The sequence below is a fragment of the Arvicanthis niloticus genome, chromosome 5 (genome assembly GCF_011762505.2).
Source record: "Arvicanthis niloticus isolate mArvNil1 chromosome 5, mArvNil1.pat.X, whole genome shotgun sequence".
NCBI lineage: Eukaryota > Metazoa > Chordata > Mammalia > Rodentia > Muridae > Arvicanthis > Arvicanthis niloticus.
Window position 1 is genome coordinate 81,505,710 of NC_047662.1, and position 22,386 is coordinate 81,528,095.

Below are 22,386 nucleotides of genomic sequence, written 5' to 3' on the forward strand. Positions count from 1 at the left end.
AAGAGTAAAATGAGATGAAAGGATGGCCTAGAAAATAATGAGGGAAGAGTGCATTAAGTGTTTAAAGGTCTGGCCTCTGAAAAGTGATACCATAATGTAGTTGGGCTTTGCTACTTTGTGAGTTCTTCTTTTTTTCATTCTTTATCTCTCTGTTTTCAGTTCCCTCTCTAGAAAGGAGAGAAAGGATAGAGAGGAAAGAGAGAGCTGGAGATTCTTAAATCTAATTTCTTTCTTCTTGTTTCTTCTTTGGGCATGACTACAAACAAATAGCAAACAACCTGCCTCACAGGGCCCTAGCATTTATATACCCTCTGAAAAGTTCCCAGTATTCTAAATGTCACACAATCACAGAAACTGTCCGCAGCTGGCAAAACCATGCTTCTCCTAGAGCTGGAGGCAAATCACAGTCACCTGCTGTGAAGCAGCCCTATATGGTAGCCACGCCTGGGATTAAAATGAAAACATATTCTTATAATATTTCTGTGTTTATTAATGAAACTAAAATTGCAGAATTCTCACTACATCTTCATTTTACTATATTGTCTCCATGTTAAAGATAAGTAAATATCCATCTAGGGTGAGAAGTTGCCATATCTGCATCATGAGTGTTATCAGCAGGACACAAACTCAGGTATCCTCAGTCCAAAGTCGGTGATCTTAAAATTGAAGAATCGCTTGACAGAAGAAACTGTGTATCATTTGTAATTGTACCCTGTGTTTCCCTTTCTTCATGAGCTTGGGAGGGAAACCATGGAATTGTCAGCCCCCTGGTAAAACCTAGAAGTTTGCTGAAAAGCTAGCCTTCAGCAAAATTAACCAAAAACAAAACAAACAGCCACAAAACCTGATTTGTGACATTTACAACTTTCTGTCATAAATTTTATCCGCTCCAATTTCACATTCTAGAAAGATTTCCAGACAAAATATTTACATATTTTGCAATCATTTGGTCTTTGGTTTTATTTTTAGAGGCAGATTCCTACTATGTAGCCCTGGATGGTATGAAAGTTACTGAAAATTGTTGTGTGTATGTGTGTATGAGCCATAGCTTAGAAGAGACACAAATTATATATATATGTATATATGTATATATATATATATACATATATATAATATTATACATTATATTATACACACATACCTTTCTGAGTGCTGGGATTAGAGTCAAACACCACTAAATCCAACCCAATCCTGAATAATCATCCTTTCTTTGAACTCATTGGCATTCATTGAAGAAAAGGAATATACTTCTTGGTGATCATTTCACTGTATCTCCACTGCTTTGCCTATACAGGAATTATAAGCGTTTAGTAAACTGTTCTTTGATTAGGGACTTTTGTGGAATCCTGTGCATTTTGCCATGACCATGAGATGACCTGCTAAAGTAATACTGAGTTCAGGTACCACCTCAAAGCATCACTTACTCTCCATTTCTAAATCATAGATATGATTCAGAGACTCCACAGTTTGCTATAGACTGGTTGGCATCTTCTCCTTACCCCCGGTGTCATTAGCACAATTAAGGTGTGAACCCTTTCTCTTCACCATTGTTCTGATAATTGTGCAATTCCAAGCTAGCACAGAGTGAGCCTAATGCATAGCAATATTATGCCAGTTTCTATCTCAATATCCTTCAGTATTTTCCCTGTTCTCTTAGACTTGTGGTCAAATGTCGAACTTAACCCGGAAGCTTTGCCTATCCCTGTTCTCTCCTCTGACTTCATCCAGTGTCATTTGCTATCATTTTTACTACATTTTATAGACCTGGAGTATCCATCCTGCTGCTTGAATATCTCCATCATCATGCTGCTTGATGCTCTCACCATCAGGACTTGGATTTGGCACCCTCACCTCCGTTTTAAAAACAGCTTGCTTATAATGCCCTTTGTCTTAGTGTTCATCAGACTAGAAATAATACTTAAGGTCTATAGACTCCCACCCTTGTCAGACTGGAAAGAACTTGAAGATGGGAAAAACAACCTTTTGCTTGACTTCCCTGTGACTGCCAGTATTTGTTTCAAGCTTTGCTTTGTCTGTAGATTTTATGTCATGAGCCAGAAAGCTACCTCATGGAATGTAGTATGCCAGAATATTTCAGTGGCCATGACCCAGGGTCAGGCAACTTGAGTTCAAATTTTTATGAGTTTTGTGATCTTACACAGGAAATTTCATTTATATCGACTTAATTTTATCTTCCATAGAGTAACTACAGTGTCCTTAATGCAGAGTAAGTAGTTAAGTGTGATAACTCTTTTTTTTAACAATGTGAGACAAAGTGATACCACTATGGAAAATTGTGTCAGCCTCATTCTCTGCAACAAGAAGGCAAGACTGGACTTAACTTTTCTGTGAAGTCTATTCTCTCTGAAAACGAGAAGTCTGGGGCTCTGTCAATTCACAAATTCCTTCACTCACCAATTTACTTATTAGTTAATATTACAGTAGCTGATATACCATGCTAAGTTCTATGTTAGAGAAAGTATATAGAAAGACTCTCCCCTCAAAAATCATGCAATCACATGGAGGAAAGACATGCTTATATTAATTACTAAATTAATTTTTCAGATGGTTAATAGTCAACAGAAAAAATGTTTTGAAATATGCCCTTTATGTTTAGCAGTGGGAAGAAAGAGGACAAAGGAGTGTCTGCCTTCCAGTGTTAGCTTGATTATACTGTTTTATCATCTCAAATAACTGATACTGCAAAGTCAGAAATGACAAGTCTAAGGTAATGCCTCCAGAAACTAGTGAATCTGGGACTATAACTCCTCTTAGGTTTTGCAAGTACAATTGTTATTCTGCGAGCTACTGACTATAGGAAACAAACCAAAGACGGCAGTAGAATTCCTAATGATGCTGGCCTTAGTCCTGGTTGATGATTGAAATGGAAGAAGAAACATATAGTTATGTTTCCCTAGGCTGTTGTTACTCCACTGTAGGCATATCTATATCCTGATTTCAATTCTAGTACATCTGCACATATAGTTACATCTTCACATATATACATAGATTTCTATAAAATTTAGTGAGGCTTCTATTTTAGCTCTTTAGACTGTTCAGGTGTGGACATTTTTTATAAATAAATATGTGGTAATGCTGTTACTATTATTGCTCTCCTGTAAATTTAACTACACATGCAGGAAGCTCCAGGTGTGTATAGCACCTGAATTATAGTTACTTAGGGAACCACCACTGCCTTGTTGTTGGCAGATCAACCTTAATGATACCTCTGCACAGCTCCTACTGCAGGAGCTATTGGCTGTGCCCCTCCACCCCTGCACACACACACACACACACACACACACACACACACACACACACAAACCCTGAAAATCCCTGTAGATGAGTGAGGAATATTTTTATAACTGCACAAAGATGTGTGACTTAAATGCATCACTGGTGGATACTCCTTCATCTAGGAGAAACTGAATTCACAAGGTCTAGGGCCTGGGCTCAGAGCAATAAATATTATCTGCCAATAATTGTAAGTGTATGATAAGTACTACATAATGGCAAGTAATAAGTAAAGTGGCTACCGGTCACTGGATTCGAAGCATATATCAAATATGTACTGAGGCCTTCCCACATAAAGATGTGAAGAAGTTACATTCAAGGGCTATTACCTGACAGTTATCAAGTTTTCCTTATCACAAGCCATTGAGCTGGGAAACTTCTTGATTTAACACGAGTAATCTTGCAAAGTGAGCATTTTAATTATTTCTGTTTTACAAATGAGGACAGTGAAGCTTTGAAAGATAAGACTACTTGTACCAGCATCCTCAACTCGTAATGAGCAGGGCCTGTGCTTGATCCCAGACCCATGGGACTCTAAAGGTCCACATTCTTTGTTCTTTTTTATTGACTCCCTAAGTTCACAGTGTTAAGAAATTATTGAGTTGAATTTCAAACATAACTTCCCTGATTACAGAACCGACAGTTCTTCAGTTTTACCAGCTACACTTCTGAGACTGATGTGTGAATGGAGGGCCTTTCCACGGGGAGATGGAAAAGTCTTTGTAGAGATAAAAGGAAGCAACTAACTCATTTTTTTTCTCTGTGAAGTGAGTCTTGGTTTTGTTAAGCAAATGCCAGTGGCCGCTTCCTCTTAACTCTTACAAATGTAAAATCCAGGAACAGTGTTACTCAGGGCTCACAGTCTTGTGACTTACCCAAGATTTGACACAGATCTTGCAGTTTTTCAAAAACATCTTCTAAATTTGAGTGTCTATGAGCTTCCAACAAGAGATGAGAACTTTTTAGCCCCTTATACATAAGAGTCATCTATTGGTATAAGTTATCTATTATAGTATAAGAAGGCTACTGAAAATCACCAGCTTAAGGTAATGAATATTTATTATGTCACAGTTGTATTTTCTTTATTCTTCAGAATCTCATACATATATTCAATGAACTATGATCATATAGTCTTCCTACCCCCAATTTCTCGATGGCTCCTCCCATCATATCTCCCAAATAATTTCATGTCATTTCCCCATCCCCCAATAACTCAAGAAGTCCAGTTAGTGCTGCCCATATTTGCATGGCTACGATGCCATCCACTAAAGCATAGGAATCCTATCAATGGCTACTTCACCAAAAGAAAATTATTCTCACCCACCAGAAACTACTCACCGACAACAGCATTTCAATAAAGGATGGACCCTGGAAATCTCCTACCATATCCATGCTGAGATTTTGGCTGGCTTAATTTTGTGCTGGTCTTGTGCAAGTAACCAAAGCGGCTATGAGTACATGACTGTGACACCCATGTCTTGTCCAGAAGACACGATATCCTAGCACTCCTCTCCATACTCCGGCTCTTACATTCTTTATGCCTCCTCTTCTGCAATGCCCCCTGAGCCATGGTCAGGGGATGAACAAGTTACAGGTCCATTTGTAAATCATTTCTTCTCCTTAGACTTTTTTAGGAAGCTGTGAATCCAGGCTGGCATCATCCCAGTGCTAACAGAGGGAGGCTCTGCTTCCCAGCTTTACTTATGTGTTTATTAATGAGATGCCATTTCTTGATTGGTAGTCATTGAAAGCCACACTCAGCACCTTGGCATGTAAGCCAGACAGGAGACAGGTCCAAAGCAGAGGGACATGATCATGTCTAACTTGACCAGAACAAGGAAGTGAGAAGATCCAAAAACAAAGAAAACGAATCAAAAAGTTAGCCTTTCATAGTCCAACATAGGATGTAAGATCCTGAAACTCTTTGTGAGTTCCATGAAAGAATTAAGTCACTAGAGACTTGGAGTATAGAAAGACTTGCAAACTGTATGATACTGTTGATGGTTCCTTTTATAATTCACCTGTCTCAATCCTTCTTCTTTCTTTTTTCTCCAAACCAAGTCTGCCTTTCATTTTGGGTGACATATGTTTATCCACATCTATGTACTTGAACAATGGCTTAGCTTAGCCTCATGTGCTATAAATCTATCCAGGACATCTCCAGACTCATCTAACCTAAATGCTCTCCAGTACTCTTATAGTCTTACAACTAAGCCTCCTCCCACTCTCCCAAGTGCTTTTACTCATGCCCCCTTAAAAGGTGGCATTTCATCACAAGGTTCTCGGGTCCTGACAGCTTTGGGATTATGAAGTCCTTGCTGTGTCCCCAGCACTCATTATAATACTTAACCACATTTTGGCTGATAGTGTTACTAAATAAGGATAATTAGAGGTGGTAAAGTGCTGAGAAAACTTTCTCCTGAAAGGCCTTGAGATACCATCTATGATAAAGACTTATCGCCTGGTAAGAGACTAGGGCTTCTTTTGAGATCTCTGTCCTACCTCTCTGTCTTGCCACTTCTGCTCACACTGCACTATATACACTCTCTATTCCTATCATTATGCTTTATGTACAGTGACCTTCTGCCCCATCATCTTCTAAAACACGCACTATCTTCTACTCAGTTTCCTTATGTGAGTATGACCAGGGTCATGGTAGATCTTGGTAGTCATCATATGGCCCTCAAACAAGGATTAAGTGTTCACTCTTCTGAACTAACTTCTGACCCTTTGTTCAGAGGCCAGCTACCCTGCAGGGCATTGAAACCCTGGGCAAATCTAATCCCCACATTCCCATCCCCACATTACATTAGACCTTTTTGTAAATAGTGTTCTGGACTCCTAGCCAGTTTATTTTTTCTTTTTTCTCCAAGTCCTTTGTCACTGGCATGACACAAACAAGCAGTATAGAATGTGAATGTCTGGAGTGTCCTTTGCACTAAGACTTCTATTGAAGGGCGTGGCATATTTAAGAGGTAGACTTAAAAGGTTTAGGTCCAAAGTGTCACTCTGAAATGGGTGAAAACCACTGTGTGAGGCTGCCTTTGGGCAGAAAAAGATTGCTTTTTTTCTCTCAGCTTTAATTTTCAATCTTCTTTTATAGTTTCCTGGCTAAAGTCTAAAGGCATAGCTGTTTACTTCCAGATGGCTGTTTAAACACAATGTCACTGTGCTTTTATGGAAATGTTAGTACTCTAAAGAATGACGAATGGATTCGAGGACCACAGAATATTCCGTTCAACTTAAAAGAACAAGGGATAAGAATGTTCATCTTAATAATGTCTCCCTTACTTGCAGCTGAAATCCCTGGCCTCCTGAAAGGATATCACCATCTACGACCTGCAGAAATTACATGCTTTCCTTTGCCAAAAAGTCTAAGTGTGACTGCTAAAGCCAACCCAGAAGCTGTGCCTCGGGCCACAGTTCATTATAGTTCTTTGTCCCTACAAGGGGCTGTGATGGTAAACAAGCCTGCAGAGAACTAAGCAGAACAAGAATATTGCTGGTGCCTTCCATGTATGAACTCTATTGATTATGATAAGGAATCTAATTCTACAGTATGAATCTCAGGGCCTGCCATTGCCTTGTAACTTTGAACAATTATCTGATCTTCCAGAAGTTTTTTTCCTTCATAAAATTGGAGTAATGGTATTTCTCTTGGTAACCTGCTTTAAGGCATGAGTGAAACAATGCATGTTAAGCATTTAAGCCTGTTCATTTGGTTCAAAATACGTGTGTGTGTGTGTGAGTGTGTGTGTGTGTGTGTGTGTGTGTGTGTGTGTAAAATATCTACTTCTTTTCGCTTTTCTGTATTTAACCATCTTGTGGTATCTTCTTTCCTAAAACCTTTTGGCTGGCGATGTCTTATTTTAAAGCTAGAAATCCCACATACTTGGCTGGCTGGATGATCCTCCTGAGATCTGCAGCTCAGTCCTTTTTAAACACTCTGGAACATGGGCTACATGAAAGTATTACACAGATTGACACTCATTGACACCCAAGCATTTGATGAGCTGTTTGACCTTGAATAGGAGGAACTTTTCTGTTCCCTGTGCTTAGGATTCCTGACTTATAGAATAGGAACTCAAGGATCACTGTGACAAATAGAACAAGCAGTTTAAATGGAATGTGAAAGGACCCTGCAGATACTTGCCAGGCACAGGAAGTGTAGTCAGTGCTCTTAGACACACTCTTCCCCCAAGCACATCTTCTTGTATTTTTTTTTTCCACCTAAAATTTTATAGGAGCTCACTTGGATAGAGGGCTCTGTGATGACATTGATTAGTTCTAAATATCATGGAGATGGTTGTGTGGCCATGTGGGAGGTGACAATCATGATGGTAACTATTTTTCCTTGAGCTTCTATCTAGTGGGAATTCCACTGTTTGATCGTCCTGATGACTCCGTGGAATAGACGCAGTTCAAGTTTTATAACTGAATAAAATGACATTTGATTGAAACAAACCAGAATATGACAGAGCTGACATTTGCACCTAAGTTTTTTCTAACTGTAAAGTCCATTATATTTCGACTATTATAATCTGTGTGCCAACCTTTCCAGGTTATTTTGTGGGAATATTTAGATGTGGCTCTTCTTGATATTGGGCTAACACTGACCAAAATTTTCTGAATTGTTTTCATCTAACACATAGTTATCTGGTGAATAAGTTAGCCAACTCAGCGTCACTAAAAAAAAAAAAAAAAAAAAAAAAATGAAAAGGAGATTGATGGCTTCTCTTTATTCTTGCCATTATTGGCATAGGTAAGAAAAAAATGGCAGCTAACTCTATTGATGATGAGTCAGATAACATTGTGATTAGAATGGAATTGATAGGCTCTAACTGTGGCTCTGTGATGTTCTCTACCTTCCAAACTTGTATCATAGAAAGTTAGAATCCCCCAGATATGATTTTCCTGGTTCCTGTGAGAAACAACTGACAGTATGTGTTTACAACAAAAAGATGGGGAATGCACATTCCACTTTTATATCCAAAAGGACTATCTTGGAGGGCACGGGGGAAACGTCTGTGGAGTTTGAGCATATCAGTGTGTTTGACTGGCTGTTGTTGTAGGATTAGACTCCTGCTCATAATCAATAAGACTTCAAACATTGGAAGGTGCTAGGGAAGAAAGATTGTGGCCTCACTCTTAGAACTAGAGTGAACCCTGGCTTTGTTCTCAGCAGTAACTCTCTCATTCTGCCTCTCAAGCATCACTTGGCCTTCAGTTCTTCTCCGTTTTTCATTCAAACACCAGGTTGGGCTATATATGGTGATGCATACAAATTAGGCTAAACTTAGTTGTTTTTTTTTTTTTTTCATGTGAAGAGCTAGCAGACACTTATAAGTGATGAAATAATGAAAGATTTATAAATTACTTAGCATAATATCTCAAACATATAAAGTACTTGTAAGAAAGTGTCATTACCACTATTTCTGCTAGTAACATTGATAGGTGCATGTTTTGAGTTAACAGGCTCCAAGTTTGGATGATATTCAAACATGCTGAATAGCAACAGGGAAGCATTGGTGGAAATCACCTGTACTGAATGACATGTTCAATCTAAGCTTTTAGATTTCCCTGTCATGTGAGATCTCATGAGTCAAATAAGATCAAATATTGCATGAGAATGCACATAGGAGGAGAGGTGTGTTCCTGTGACTTCAATGATGAATGCAAACTCTTGGAGAGAAAAATTCTCTGGGATCTTTAATAAATGTCCTACTTTAGGCATACTGAGAAAAATAGAAAAGCCACTCTATGGGAGTTGAGGATATAGGTAGACAGTCAAAAGAACAAGGACAGACATTCTGCAATATAAGTGCAGTAGAAAAAATAGAAAAAAAAAACCCATTGTAACAAAAGATCTGTGGATCATCAGACAGCACCTAGTTTGTGTTATTATTTGATGTTGTCTGAAGAAAGATGTAAGGACAAGACAATATAGAAGCTTAAGGAAGTTCCATATTTTTAGAAGCAGCATGGCTATCCACAGTCAATGTGCACCTACTGGATCAAGGCAAGTTGGAATATTTTGGCTCAATCTTTGAAACTGGACATAAATGGTTCTTCGTTGATAATCTTATCTCTGTCTCTTACTGGACATTAGTCTATGAGCAAGTCATTTAAACTGAGTGTCTACTTTGTTCAATGTGTTATCTAAAGCATACTGTGAATATATTGCATATAATTCTGTATGTAAAGGACATACAGAAGGCATCTTTCATACAAAATGGATACCAGATATTATTTCTCTGCTCCCTTTTCATAGACTTTGGGCTAAAGTTTATTGATATCCTCTAGAACAATTGTACAGTGTTATTTCTAGCATGTTCTTTGAACAAAGAAGCTACAAATGTGCCTTTGATAGAGATAAGTGATCATAGACACTGGTGGCTATTCTTTGATTTGTCCCTTAGTCCTACCAGCCCTTAGCTCTGCTTTATAATTCTCCATCCATCATTGATATAGGTCAAATGTGATAATACATTTAGTCATCCTATAATCTTCATTTAAAAGATAGTCTTTTGTTTGCATCAGCTAATTATTACCAATGAAATGAACCCTGATTTCTCCTTTTTTTTTTCTTGCTTTGAGCCCTTCTACAGTGGTCACGCTTTTAAGTCATACTTTCTGCTATTTCTCATTGGCCCACAGTAATTTCATCTATTGAGTGCTGCATCTTTCTTTTTCTTGAGCCTCCTGAACTGGCTTTTTGTGCCTGTCTTTTTTTTTTCATGCCTTCTCCTATAAATTTAAAACTATTTTCTTTTAACACTTGGAACTGAGCAGAATAAGTATATTAGGATTAGACAAAACTGATCAGGAGACTTTTGCCAAGATTTCCCTATTATCTATAAGTCTTGATTTTTGTCCTCAACTTTCAATGGAGACAACAAGCCATGCCTTTTTAGGCTATTCCAAATTTCAGCTAGAGGCTTAATGTAGTGGTTCACATCTTTAATATCACTGATCTTTATGAAGAGATTGAGGCAAGCAGATCATGAAGTGAGCTTAAAGATATTCTGAGCTATGTGGTAATTCCCTGGTTAAAATTCAACAAAAGTTAACATTTTTAAGGAGAATAATGTGCATATACCTTTAGGACAGAGTCTAACATAGGAATAACCATTCATTATTGGAATTGACAAATACTATGAACAACCCTTGTTATAGGTAAATAAATTAACACATTGTTTTCTTTCTTTGTTCTATGCAGTAAGAGCTCTATATGAAAACAGTAGGATATATTATGTAGAATTTAACATGGTGCTTTCCAGGGATTTTAGCACCAAAATACATTTTAGCACTTTAAAGGACCCAGAGAATATAGCATTTTTGAACATGTAGAATGTAGAATATTTGAACACGGGGAAAAGGATCTGTGTGCGGTATAATCTTATGTTACCTTGATACACAAACCTGAGTTATCTGAAAGGAGAGGACCTCAACTGAAAAAAAAATTGTCCTCATAAGATCTAGCTGTAAAGCATTTTCTGAATCAATGATTGATGGGGAAGGGGCCAGCCCATTGTGGGTGGTGCCATCCTTGGGCTGACAGTCCTGGGTTCTATAACAAAGCAGGCTGAGAAAGCCAGGGGAGGCAAGCCAATAAGCTACACCCCTCTTTGGCCTCTGCATCAGCTCCCATTTCCATGATCTTGCCCTATTTAAGTTCCTGTTACGGCTTCCCTTAGAGTTAAATAGCAGTGTGGATATATAAGCTGAATAAACTCTACCTCTCCATGCTTTTCATGGGCATGGTGTTTTGTAGCAGCAATGGAAACTCTTAGAACAGATCTGTATGCAACATCTTATATAGGAAACATTTTGCTGGATCTCCGAGTTTAGATGCATTATATTGTTTATATTTCATGAGTATGCATTAGTAGAGACGGGACCAAGGAGCAGAGATTCTAATCCAATTTTCTGATCTAGTTGGCAACACCTGAGTTAGGGTCTCTCTCATAGTATGCGGTTGCAGAATGAGTGCTTGCCACAACTCAGGAAATAAAGCTTCAAAACCTAATATGAAGTTGCTATTGACCATTCTTTCACCATGTACTCTTTTGATTAATTTTTTTCTATGCTAGAAATGGCAAACAGTGTCCATTTATGGAATTTTGGTGGAGAACTAATGAAATCTTTTAGAATAATTAATAAAATTGATAATGTAACATATGTGGTATATTCACCATGAATATCCTTGTCAAAACATCACTATTCAAGACTTTGAAAGTATGTGTCTTTAAATTATAGACATAGCTGCCTGAGATTGACCTAGAAAAGAAAGAAGATAGTTTTCTGTAGTTCCTCTCAGTATCTCCTGCTAATGTGTCTGTCTTTAACAGGGAATCATGACTCAGTCCTGAACTGTAGACCCTCTCCTGGATAAAGAGCTAACTACCAATGCCTAACCCACAGTGCCCTCATAGATAATGGTTAGACTCCAAAGAGCACAGAGAGGATGCAATATTTTCAATTATAAATTTTAGAAATTATAATAAAATTACATAATTTTCTCCTTCTCCTTTTTCATTTTAACCCCTCCCAGGTATCATTCCCAATTTTTCAAATTCATGATCACTTTTTCTTTAATTATCAATATATGTACTGTTAAATATATAAATACAAGAGGCTCAATCCATATAATGGTGTGTGTGTGTGTGTGTGTGTGTGTGTGTGTGTGTGTGTATTTTCAGAGTTGACCATTTGGTATTACGTAAGCAATTGGTTTACTCTTCCCTGAGGAAGATGATGTCTGCTGCTAATAGCATTCCTTAGTTGCCTGTAGTTTTCTGTCTAGTGCTGTAGCTTCATGAGTTTTCCTTTTACATAGTTGCATGTCTACTGGTGACATTTTTCTTCAAGTCATTTTTGGGCAGCTATCTTGTTTATATTTCATGAGTGTAGATCCTGCACATTGGAGAAGATCATTGGAGAATAATGAGTTGAAAGATTGTAACCACCAGAAGAATGGGAAGTTTGCTGTGAGATTGTGTCTCCAAGACTGTAATATATTTTAGGGCTATAGATGTGTAGGAAACAAACATCTAGTTTGCCTCTCTCTCAGTTTCACATCCTTTGGATGATCCCTTCTGGTACTATGAAAAAGTACTTGGAAGACTTGTTACTAGAATCAGGCAAAACAGTAAGAACACAATGAATTGACACAGAATCACTTAATAACTAAGATTAATAAACTAAAATAGTTTAACAATTACCATGGCTGAAACTAATCAGCATCATTAACATTAGTAGGGAGATGGGGCACTTGATATGAGCCTGATCTTTGAAATCAAATAATTTTGTAATTCAGTTTCATTGCTTTTGAGTGCACAGCCTTTGGCAAATTGTAGCCATACTTGTAATCTTCTCCTGTGCAACATGCAAGTGATGAGAGAAGCAATCTTATAAAGTTTCTGTGGCAATTAAATGAGATAGTCCATGATGTCTGGTATGTAAGTGTACAGTGGTGGTGGTAACAGTGGTGAGGTGATCATCACAGTGGAAACACTCACTATCGAGAAAGGCTTTATAAGAAAAGCCAATTTTTAAAAAGCATTCAAAAGACATTCAAAATGTGACTTTAAAGAAATAAAATCAAACTAACAATATTTAACTTGAAGAACAGTAAGCTCAATGCAAAGTAACTTCCACTTAACTGAGTGCTCCAAAGAGGAGTTAGTAGATGCATCCTGTTTAGCTTGGACAGCAGGAGTGGGTTCAAAGGTCCTGAGACCTTTCAGATGTTAACCTGCTTGAGAGTAAACCAAACTGCTTGGTAACCTTTGAATTTGGTATCTCAGGAAGAGCCAAATAAATATACACATATATTTTTTGAAGACAAACTTATGGAAGATGAGAGGTTCTAGAAATCACCTGTCACTCAAAAGAGAACACAGATTTGAGAGTATAAAGGTATGAGAATTAGTTTAGGATTATAAAACAGGGGACGGTGAAGGAGATGCATGGATCTAAACTGGGTAAGATTCAGTAAGATATGGCCACATTGAGGAATATAACTCTGTAATTCATGGAGGATCCAGACGGAAGAAAGGAAGGGGAAATATGGCCCCCTACTCCAAAGATTCTGAGAAAGCTCCAGTTTCACGTTTTTCTTCCTGCCTCTGGCATGACACTTGGAATTGTCAGACGGTGTGTCCCAATTTCAGTTTCCAAAAATATAGCATATTGACACAGAATCTCAGGAGCTCAGGAGCTACAGGAATCCCATGGGGCACTCTGTGAGGTTAATGAGGTTTTCCTATGATCTGGGCCAGTAACCCCTGATCTGCAGGCAGATTGGAGCTGCCGAATAGCCTTTTGGAATGATTTCTAACCAGATAGAACCCAGAACTTCCCAAAGACAGTGAGTAATCACATTTGGCTAGGATAAGCGCAACAATATTCTGATGCTGACATCTCTTGGTGATAGGAGAAACAACATTTGAACATTCACTTGTACTCAGATGTCCTATTCGCTGGACATTTATTAAGCACCTACTACATTCAAGCATGCTGTAGAAATACAAAAATGTAGAATGCCATGCAATATGAGCCATAGCATAACTAGATGCATATTAAATGACTGTTTTTACGGGACTTAATATTTAGTTAAATTGCTTCCCTTGCTAACCTAAGGACCAGATTTGCTACAGAGAAGACAGTTAGATCCTTGGGGCCGGTTGTCAAGTCAAGCTAGCTGAATCAGCAGTCCCAGGATTGGTAAGAGACCCCGTCTTTAGCAATAAAATGGAGAGTGCCTGAGGATTGATGCTAAGTTCACCCTCTAGTCACAGAACACAAATACACACATTGCCACATCTGTGCATGCACGTGTGCACTCGAACACGTGCACACACACATACACACACACACCAATTCTTACTGAGTGAATTAATTATCTAATATGAACATCACATCTCATGAGGTAAGATTTATTCACAAGGATGAGAAGCTAAGTATAAAACCAAGGACTGCAGTACAAGAAAAACTACCACTTACCACGTTGTTGCTCACATAGGGGTGGAAGTATTTAAGAATGAGATGAGTGGAAAGGGAAAGAGAGCTTCTAGTGCCCAGAGTATATGCCAGGCATTGTACTTTCTATTGTCACAGTGATGCACCATGATGCACCATTTAATCCCCATAGCTTCTCTCCTTACTTAGAGATTATCACTGCCATTTTGTAGATTATAAAAGTGTGGTGTTAAGAATTTTGTGGAGCTAGAGATATGGCTCAGCAGTTCAAGGCACTTACAGCTCTTCCAGAGGACTTATATTTGCTCCCACCATCCGAATCAGGTGACTCCAACATTGTGGTATCCAGTCCTCTCTCATAGCCTCTGTGAGCATTAGTGTGATATATGCACACATAACACACAAACACATTATCAAAAGAAAAAGAAAACAGTTTACATATCTTGTCAAAAGCTAGATACTTGTTAAATTGGAGAGTTTCGATTTAAACTTTCATATTTAGAGTCAAAGATCAGTTTCTTTCTAGTCGTCTTCGTGACTATCCCTTGTGCTCCTCTGCCCAAAGTCCTCCATTGCTGGTATTCATATCCTCTACCTCAGCTCAATATGCCCTTTGTCACTTAAAGAAATTGACCCCCTACGTTGGATCTAGGCTTCTATCTTTTGGGGCTATGTGGACAGAAGCAATGAGATAGATCAACTTTAAGGTTTTCACAAACACAGGTCTGATAGTGTTAAATCTATTTTCTCCATTGTAAAATGTGATTGATTCAACTCCAAATTTAACTTAAATTTGATTTTCTTCTCTCAACTTGGCATTTCCAAACGAAGAATCAATCAAATCCCCAATTATAGACAGTGTGTGAATCAACAATGCCAAGGTATTTCTGGTTGAATTTCTCAAGCAATGCATTTTATGCCATTCTGGTCAGCCATAAGAGAGGGTGAGGGGTACTAGGAGAGGAAATGAAAGGGAAATTAGATTATTAGCTTTCTGCTGCAGCAGTAAATATATCCCAGTGGAATCTCATTCCTGCAGCATAGCACCTTCCCCTGCAAATGAGGATGTAAGCCAAAACCTGATATTAAACAGGTTGAAAACTGTAAAGTTATATACAACTATATTGCTTGGATGGATGAATGGATGAATGGATGGATGTTATATATAACTATATTGCTTGGATGGATGGATGAATGGATGGATGGATGGACAGAATGTACATAAATGCATATATGGTTACAGTGTTTGTGTCATTGTAAGCACTGACAAACTGGAGATTTTTATGTCCTGTCTGCTTCTTTTAGGCATAGTATAATAGCTTGCATAGGGGAGGATATTATGGGATAGATGTGTTTTAGCTTAATGATCTCTGTATAACCTACCCTAATGTAAATGTTTGTGATCAGTTCTTTTGGCCAAAAAGTCTAAAGAAGTCACATTTATGTCTGTCCCTTTGTGAAGTTTTGTTTCCATGGTAACTGTCCAAACCCTAGAAGCTGCTTATCATCATCTGACCTTAGTGCAGTCTGGACCTCTGTATGTCCTTCCTTGTTCTTGATTTTTAGAGAAAATTACGGTTTTTCACGCATTTTCTTAATAAATTGTTGCTCCATAATGCTATTCAGTCTCATTCTTTCTACCACTTTTCCCCCATTGTATGAATTTCCATTTTCTATCTTTTATTCGTCTTCTGTTTCTGCCATGGAACATTCAATTCTTAATCTGTTCTAAGAATACATTTGACAGAGATGTAAATAAGTACAGAAACCAAAGCAGGCAGATTTCTGTATCTATCCTAGAAATTGTTATTTTGTTAAGTCTGCTGTGTGCCACAACAAGTGTAAAGCACTTGACAGCATCTACCACCATTAGTTCTTTCAACATTCTCAATGCATATGCCATTTTAGCCTGTTGCTTAGGAAAATCCAATCAGTAAGCTATATGCCTCCACTCCTCATGATGAACTCTAAAGGCCTTGAATTGTGGTAAAGGTTTCCATGACATGAGGAATTTGATTTGATGGCTCATTGAAAGAATGTAAGCAATCAATCTGTTCTGGCCCTTGGGCATTGTCCTCAGCCTAGGATTCAGCTTTGTGTGGCCAGGTAGCATTCTTGTTAGAGAAAAACATGTCTGTGTCCCTTCCATATCTACTTCTGCATGAACTAGGGAGAGAGAACTTCTTCCCATAGTTCAAGGTTTTGTTTGATATTACTCATTGGATCATCACCTCTGTTTCTTTCCTATTGTTGTTATAAAATATGGTGACCAATGCAACTTATTTTTAAAAAGCTCTTAATTGGGGACTTACAATTTCTGAAAATTAAAATCCAGGGCCATCATGGCAGTAAGCAGGCAGGAAGGCATGAAACTGGAACAGTAACTCACATCTTGAGACACAACCATACAGAAAGCTGAGAATGGCACAAGTCTTTTGAAAACTTCTTCCTGATGATACACCTCTGACAAGACCACACCTCCTAAGTCTTCACAAACAGTTCCACAAACTGAGAACCAAGTATGCAAACATATCTGCCAACAGAGGCCACTCTCATTCTGACTACCCACTGGCATTCTCTCGCCAAGCTACCAGCTACAAACACCACTTTTATGCCATCACTCAGTTTCTACTCATCTTTCTAAGAATTTTTTTCATACTAAACTGTTTTCTTACATGCTCCTTACTGAAGAGTTGAATTCATAGACTCTTAATTAGGAACGCCCCCTGCTGATTGTTATGTGAAGTACTAAGTGGTATGGAATGTGGCATGGCATGGTAGCTATTTAAAGTTACCTCCATTCACAGCTTTAGCCTCTCATGGACTTTCTTTCTCTTGAATATCATACTGTGTCAGCCTATACATGCTGTAGAGTTACTAAAATATTGATACCTTAAGCATTTGGGACACTCAGCAAAGAAACAAAATTTGTTCTTTCTTTTTGCCCTGCGTTTATCTTAACTTTTATGGATATCTCATCTCTTGACACCAGAATAAGCTATAATTTAATTTATTTTTTCATTTAACCTTTGTCCCACAACTGTAACAACTTACAATGTTCCTCCTATATGACACATAGTCTTAAGACTGGAAAGAAAGACAAGGTTCCTTTTCTTAACAAAGCAAAACTGTAGGTTCCAGGCATGAGCTGTTCATGGAAGACACACTGAGATCACAAGCTATGTGATTCTTTTCCCTCAAGCAATTCACTATATGTTTATAGAAAACAGATGTTTATAAAATCCCAAAGTTGGGTACCATTAAATCTCTTCTTACTCTGGACCCAAGAGGGATAGCTATGATAATTGCCATTTTTTCTAATGATCAGTGCCCATATTATATTGATTGATAATATCATTCTACTCCTGAAATTGATTATGCATATATTGATATGCCACCATGTTTCAGACATTGGGTTAGGCACTTAGGTAATTTGCAAGGAGTTTTATTGTGTCTATACTAGACTCTTGTCTGGTGCATATTACATATTGAAACCTTTAAGCCTCCCCCTGTGACACATCTCCTCTAACAAGGCCACATTTCCTAATCTTTTACAAAAAGTTTTACCAACTGAGGACTAGGCATTCAAACATATAAACCTTGTAAGAGTATATTGAGGAAAGCATTAAGTATGCTTATCTGAGGAGAATATGAAGAAATTCCATTTACTGTGAATCTCAAACATTGAGGGAAAGGGATAGGGATAAGGGAACAATTATAGTAATATCTAAGAAACAACACACGTTGGACAACATGATGATGTTGCTTACTGTGAGGGTATTTAAGCAATTCAGCCCTGCTAGTACCTGGGCCAGGTAGTAGAAAGTATATGAAGTCTGAATATGTGATAGGCTTTAGATGCCAGGCTCATGAATGTGGACCACATACTGTGAACAGATGCTATAAAATATCTCAAGGGGTTTCAGCAAGGAGTGAGTTAGCGTATGTGCCAATACCTTTCTTATCCTACAAGCAGGCAACAGAAGCAGTGGGAAGGGCGGGTAGCTGAAAATACCAACTTCATAGAAAAAGTGAGATAGTGACTTCCTGCAGTTATGGGCTATGATCAGGAAATATAAACTAGATTAAACCCTTCCCTACCAAAAATTGGCTCTGTTTAATGTTTTATCACAGCAACGGAAAAACAGACTAGAACAGTGCTCCTCCCTTAAATAAATTCATTTAAGCTAGTTGCCTACATCTAAATTATAACAGTCATTCCAATGAACAACACCATTGGAGTTAAGCTTCCATACATAAATTTTCAGGACACAGTCCAGTTCATATTAGCATCTCTGTACAATCTATTAAAGCATTCTTTTGAAACTATTTTACTCTAAAAATATGTTGAATTATTTCCCAATAATTTTCTGACAAATAAAAAAGAGTGACAATTTATTAAAATCTGTGTCATTATACAACTGTAAACAATGTATTAAAATACTTCATAACTTTAAAAAAAAAGTGGTTGTATGTACTGTTTTGATTTTGTAAAGAGAGAAGATAAAAGACCGAAAGATATTCAGGCATCTAGTCATCTAAATGGTAATGATTTTGATGCTGAGGTTGTCTGAAACAGGAAGAAAACTTGAGAAATATGTTATGTTTTTTATTGGATATTTTATTTACTTACATTTCAAATGTTATCCCCTTTCTTAACTTCCCCCTCTGAAAACCTTCTATCCCATCCTCTACCCTCCCTGCTTCTATGAAGGCACTCCCCCACCCACTCACCCACTCCCACCTCACTGCCCTGGCTATACTAGGACATCAAGCCTTCAGAGGACCATGCACCTCTACTCCCATTGATACCAGATAAGGCAATCCTCTGCTACACATGCCGCTGGAGCAATGGGTCCCTCCTTGTGTACTCTTTGGTTGGTGCTTTAGTCCCTGGGAGCTCTGGAGAATCTGGTTGGTTGATATTCCAACTGCATAGCCTGTTTTCTCTACCTGGGTACTCACCCCTGTCCCAGCAGCTCCTCCAATTATGAACTCATGAATAAAATCATTTATTAATTAATGGGAACAGACTGCTTATAATCCCATCATGTATTTTTAACCTCACTTTGGAACCTAGACGTTATTTTCAATGGTTGCATTTGGCATGCTTGTAGGATGGCTTCAGACATATGTGAAACTTGCCAAATGAAGAGGTAAAGAAGAAATTTAGAAGACATATTAAAAGCCAAATAATCTAAACCTAAAAAGTAGAGGCAAAGAGGCAAAGCTCAAAGAATTAGGATCAAAGGGGTCTCAGGACAGACCTCCTTGTTTACTGTATACCAGCCCCAGAGCACTCCTGGTGATGCAGATCTAATTTACATATTCCACTGTTTCAATAAAACTACTTTGATTTAGCTATGCGAAATTTTCCTTCGCACACTCTGCCCTCTTGTTTAGGTTTTTAACAGTTTATTTAGGAATCTAAAGAGGGAAAGACAAGTCTGGATTTTTCTGTGAACCTCTAAGTAAACTCCTGAGGAGTAGTGGATAGTCTAAAGTGGGGGTTGTGGTTGTAAGTACATGATTTTATGTGTGTGTGTACTTAGGTCTGGATGGACATATATTGATATGCTCATGCAAATGAAGGCCAGACATCAACCACAGTTGTTCCTCAGAGGCTGTCAACCTTGATTTTTGAGATGTAGTTTTTCATTGTTCTAGATCTTGCCTCATAGGCTTAAAGTTGTTGATTTTGACCTCTGAGACTCTGCCTTCCTCTTTCTCCCCCGACCTAGAATCACAATTTTACACCACCATGCTGGTGTTTTTAAAATATGTGTTTTAGAGTTTAAATTCAGGTCTTTGTGCTCCAAGCAAGCAACTTTCTGTCTGTCCTGGACATATCCAATGTCATGAACAGGGGCTATTCTTATTCTGTGATATGCATGTTTTACAAATTAAGTTTCCAATCCATCCTGGTGAAATTGTTAAACAGTTTCTGACTATGAAATATTTCTCTATGGCAGGCTTTATATATGTACCATCATGTAATCATCATAACAATCCTATGAGATATTTGATATTATGCTCAACATATATGCCAATATCCCAGGTACTTTCTGTGGGTGTTATAAAATCATGAACAAAAACAACTTGTGAAGGAAAAAGTCTAGTTCAGTTTATTAGCTATAGTCCATCACGAATGAAAGTCAGGGGAAAAACTCAAGGTAGGAACCTGGAACCTGGTCCTTAAACAGAGCCCACAGGGGTATACTCTTTGCTAGGTTGCTTTCTCTGGCTTGTTTTTCTTATACAATTCCTTATACAATTTAAGATGACCCATCCCTGTGTGGCACAGCTTATAGTGAGATAAGCCTTTCTCTATTAATAAACAACAAAGAATTCTTATAGAAGGCCCCAAGTATGATCTGATGGAGGAAACTCTTCAATTGAGAGTTTCTCTTCCCAAGTGACTTGTTTGTGTTAAGTGGACACAAACTATCAGGCTCCCCTTGGAATAAAGGTCTAAAAAATGAAGCAATTCAAACAGCCAGTAAGAGATGGATTAGTCGGCTTTGCATTACAGTTGCAAATACACAAGACAATAAACAAGTACGGGTTTTCATTCTGGATCATAAATCTCTGGTTTCAAAGGTTTTAGTTGATACTCCTTTAGTTCCATTGTTTCTGCATCTCATAGTGGCTGAGAATCAAAGGGAACAGTACAGTGGGAAGAAGGAGCCAAAGACAAGAAACATAGGTCTAGCACATGCCAACTGCATGACCTGTTTTCTCTACCTGGGTCCTCACCTCTATCCCAGCAGTTCCTCCAACTATGAACTCATGAATAATATCATTTATCAATTAATGGGAACAGACTGCTTATAATCCCATCATTATTTTTAATCTCACTTTGGAACCTAGATATGTTGGGGAAATCACGTTTCCTTTATATGGGCCTTCCGGCAACATTCTAAATCCAAGATGTAAGAATGGGTAAGAGTGAAATTTGAATCCAGAATCATCCTCAAAGAACACACTTGCTCTGCTACCTCTTAGTAAATGGAACCACATGATATCTTTTCATTTACTTTGTAAAGGAGGCTTAATACTGTATCATCATTATCAAGAATGACAATTTAAATTCAAATGGGATTATTGTCAAGATTTAGAAGCTGATTTATCTTTTTTCCTTCCTTCCTTCCTTCCTTCCTTCCTTCCTTCCTTCCTTCCTTCCTTCCCTTTCCTTTTCTTTTGCTTTTTTTGTTTTTCTTTCTTTTTCTTTTTTTTCATTATTTACCAAAAGAAACATCAAAATTATTTTGTTTAGAAGAAAACCGAATAAAAGGTTCGAAAATATGGTTTGTCCTAAACCCTCTGTCATAAATGTAATTTCATATTTTATTTATTAATTACTCTTTGTTCTTAATAATTTTGCACATTTATACAAAGAAACATGATCATGTCCATCCCAATTCTTCCTCCAAATCTTCTCAAATACCCAACAACTTAGTCCCAACCCAATTTGACATCCGCTTTTCTGTCTTTTCCTTCCTCCATCCTTTCCTTTTTTCCTTGGCTAATATTCACACTAGGGAACTATAGGATCGACTACATTTATGCCACCCCTATATTCTCACCTGACAGAATATTTTTATGCGTGTGTTTTTCAGGTTTACTGAAAAGCCCTGTGAACAAAACAGCCTTAACACTGATTGCTGTGAGTTCCTGCATCTTGGCCATGGTATGTGGCAACCAGATGTCCTGTCCACTTACCGTGAAGGTGACTTTGCACGTGCCTGAACACTTCATTGCAGACGGTAAGAGCCCAGAATTGACAATAATCCACAATTACTTATCACCTTGTGTTGCAGGGGTCTATATCACCATGTATGGCATAACTTCAGAATTCTTTAATGTATAGTACAAGAACAAAGAGGTATCCCATGGCTCTAGAAGAAGCACTTATTACTTTAAATGTCTGATTATTAGAATTAAATAAAAGGGTACTTTTATTATGTGTATAAGGATAAGGTTTGTTAACTAAAAGATTTCAAAAAAATAGTGAAGTAGGACTGGGCTTCTTAAAAAAAAAAGTAAGAGCTCTATCAAGATTTTCAATCCTGTTTCAAATTAAAAATGCTCTGCAAATATTGTTACATA

At 37.8% G+C, this 22,386-nt stretch overlaps 1 protein-coding gene across 4 annotated transcripts in view; it reads left to right on the plus strand.

The window, feature by feature from the left end:
• Astn2 (astrotactin 2) overlaps positions 1-22,386 on the plus strand; it is a 917,671-nt gene that overhangs the window by 335,435 nt on the left and 559,850 nt on the right. For all 4 annotated transcript variants that reach the window (XM_034502232.2, XM_034502233.2, XM_076934798.1 and 1 more), the window contains one exon: positions 21,897-22,043. In XM_034502232.2, coding sequence (XP_034358123.1) covers positions 21,897-22,043 — 147 coding nt within the window. The remainder of the gene's footprint in view (positions 1-21,896; positions 22,044-22,386) is intronic.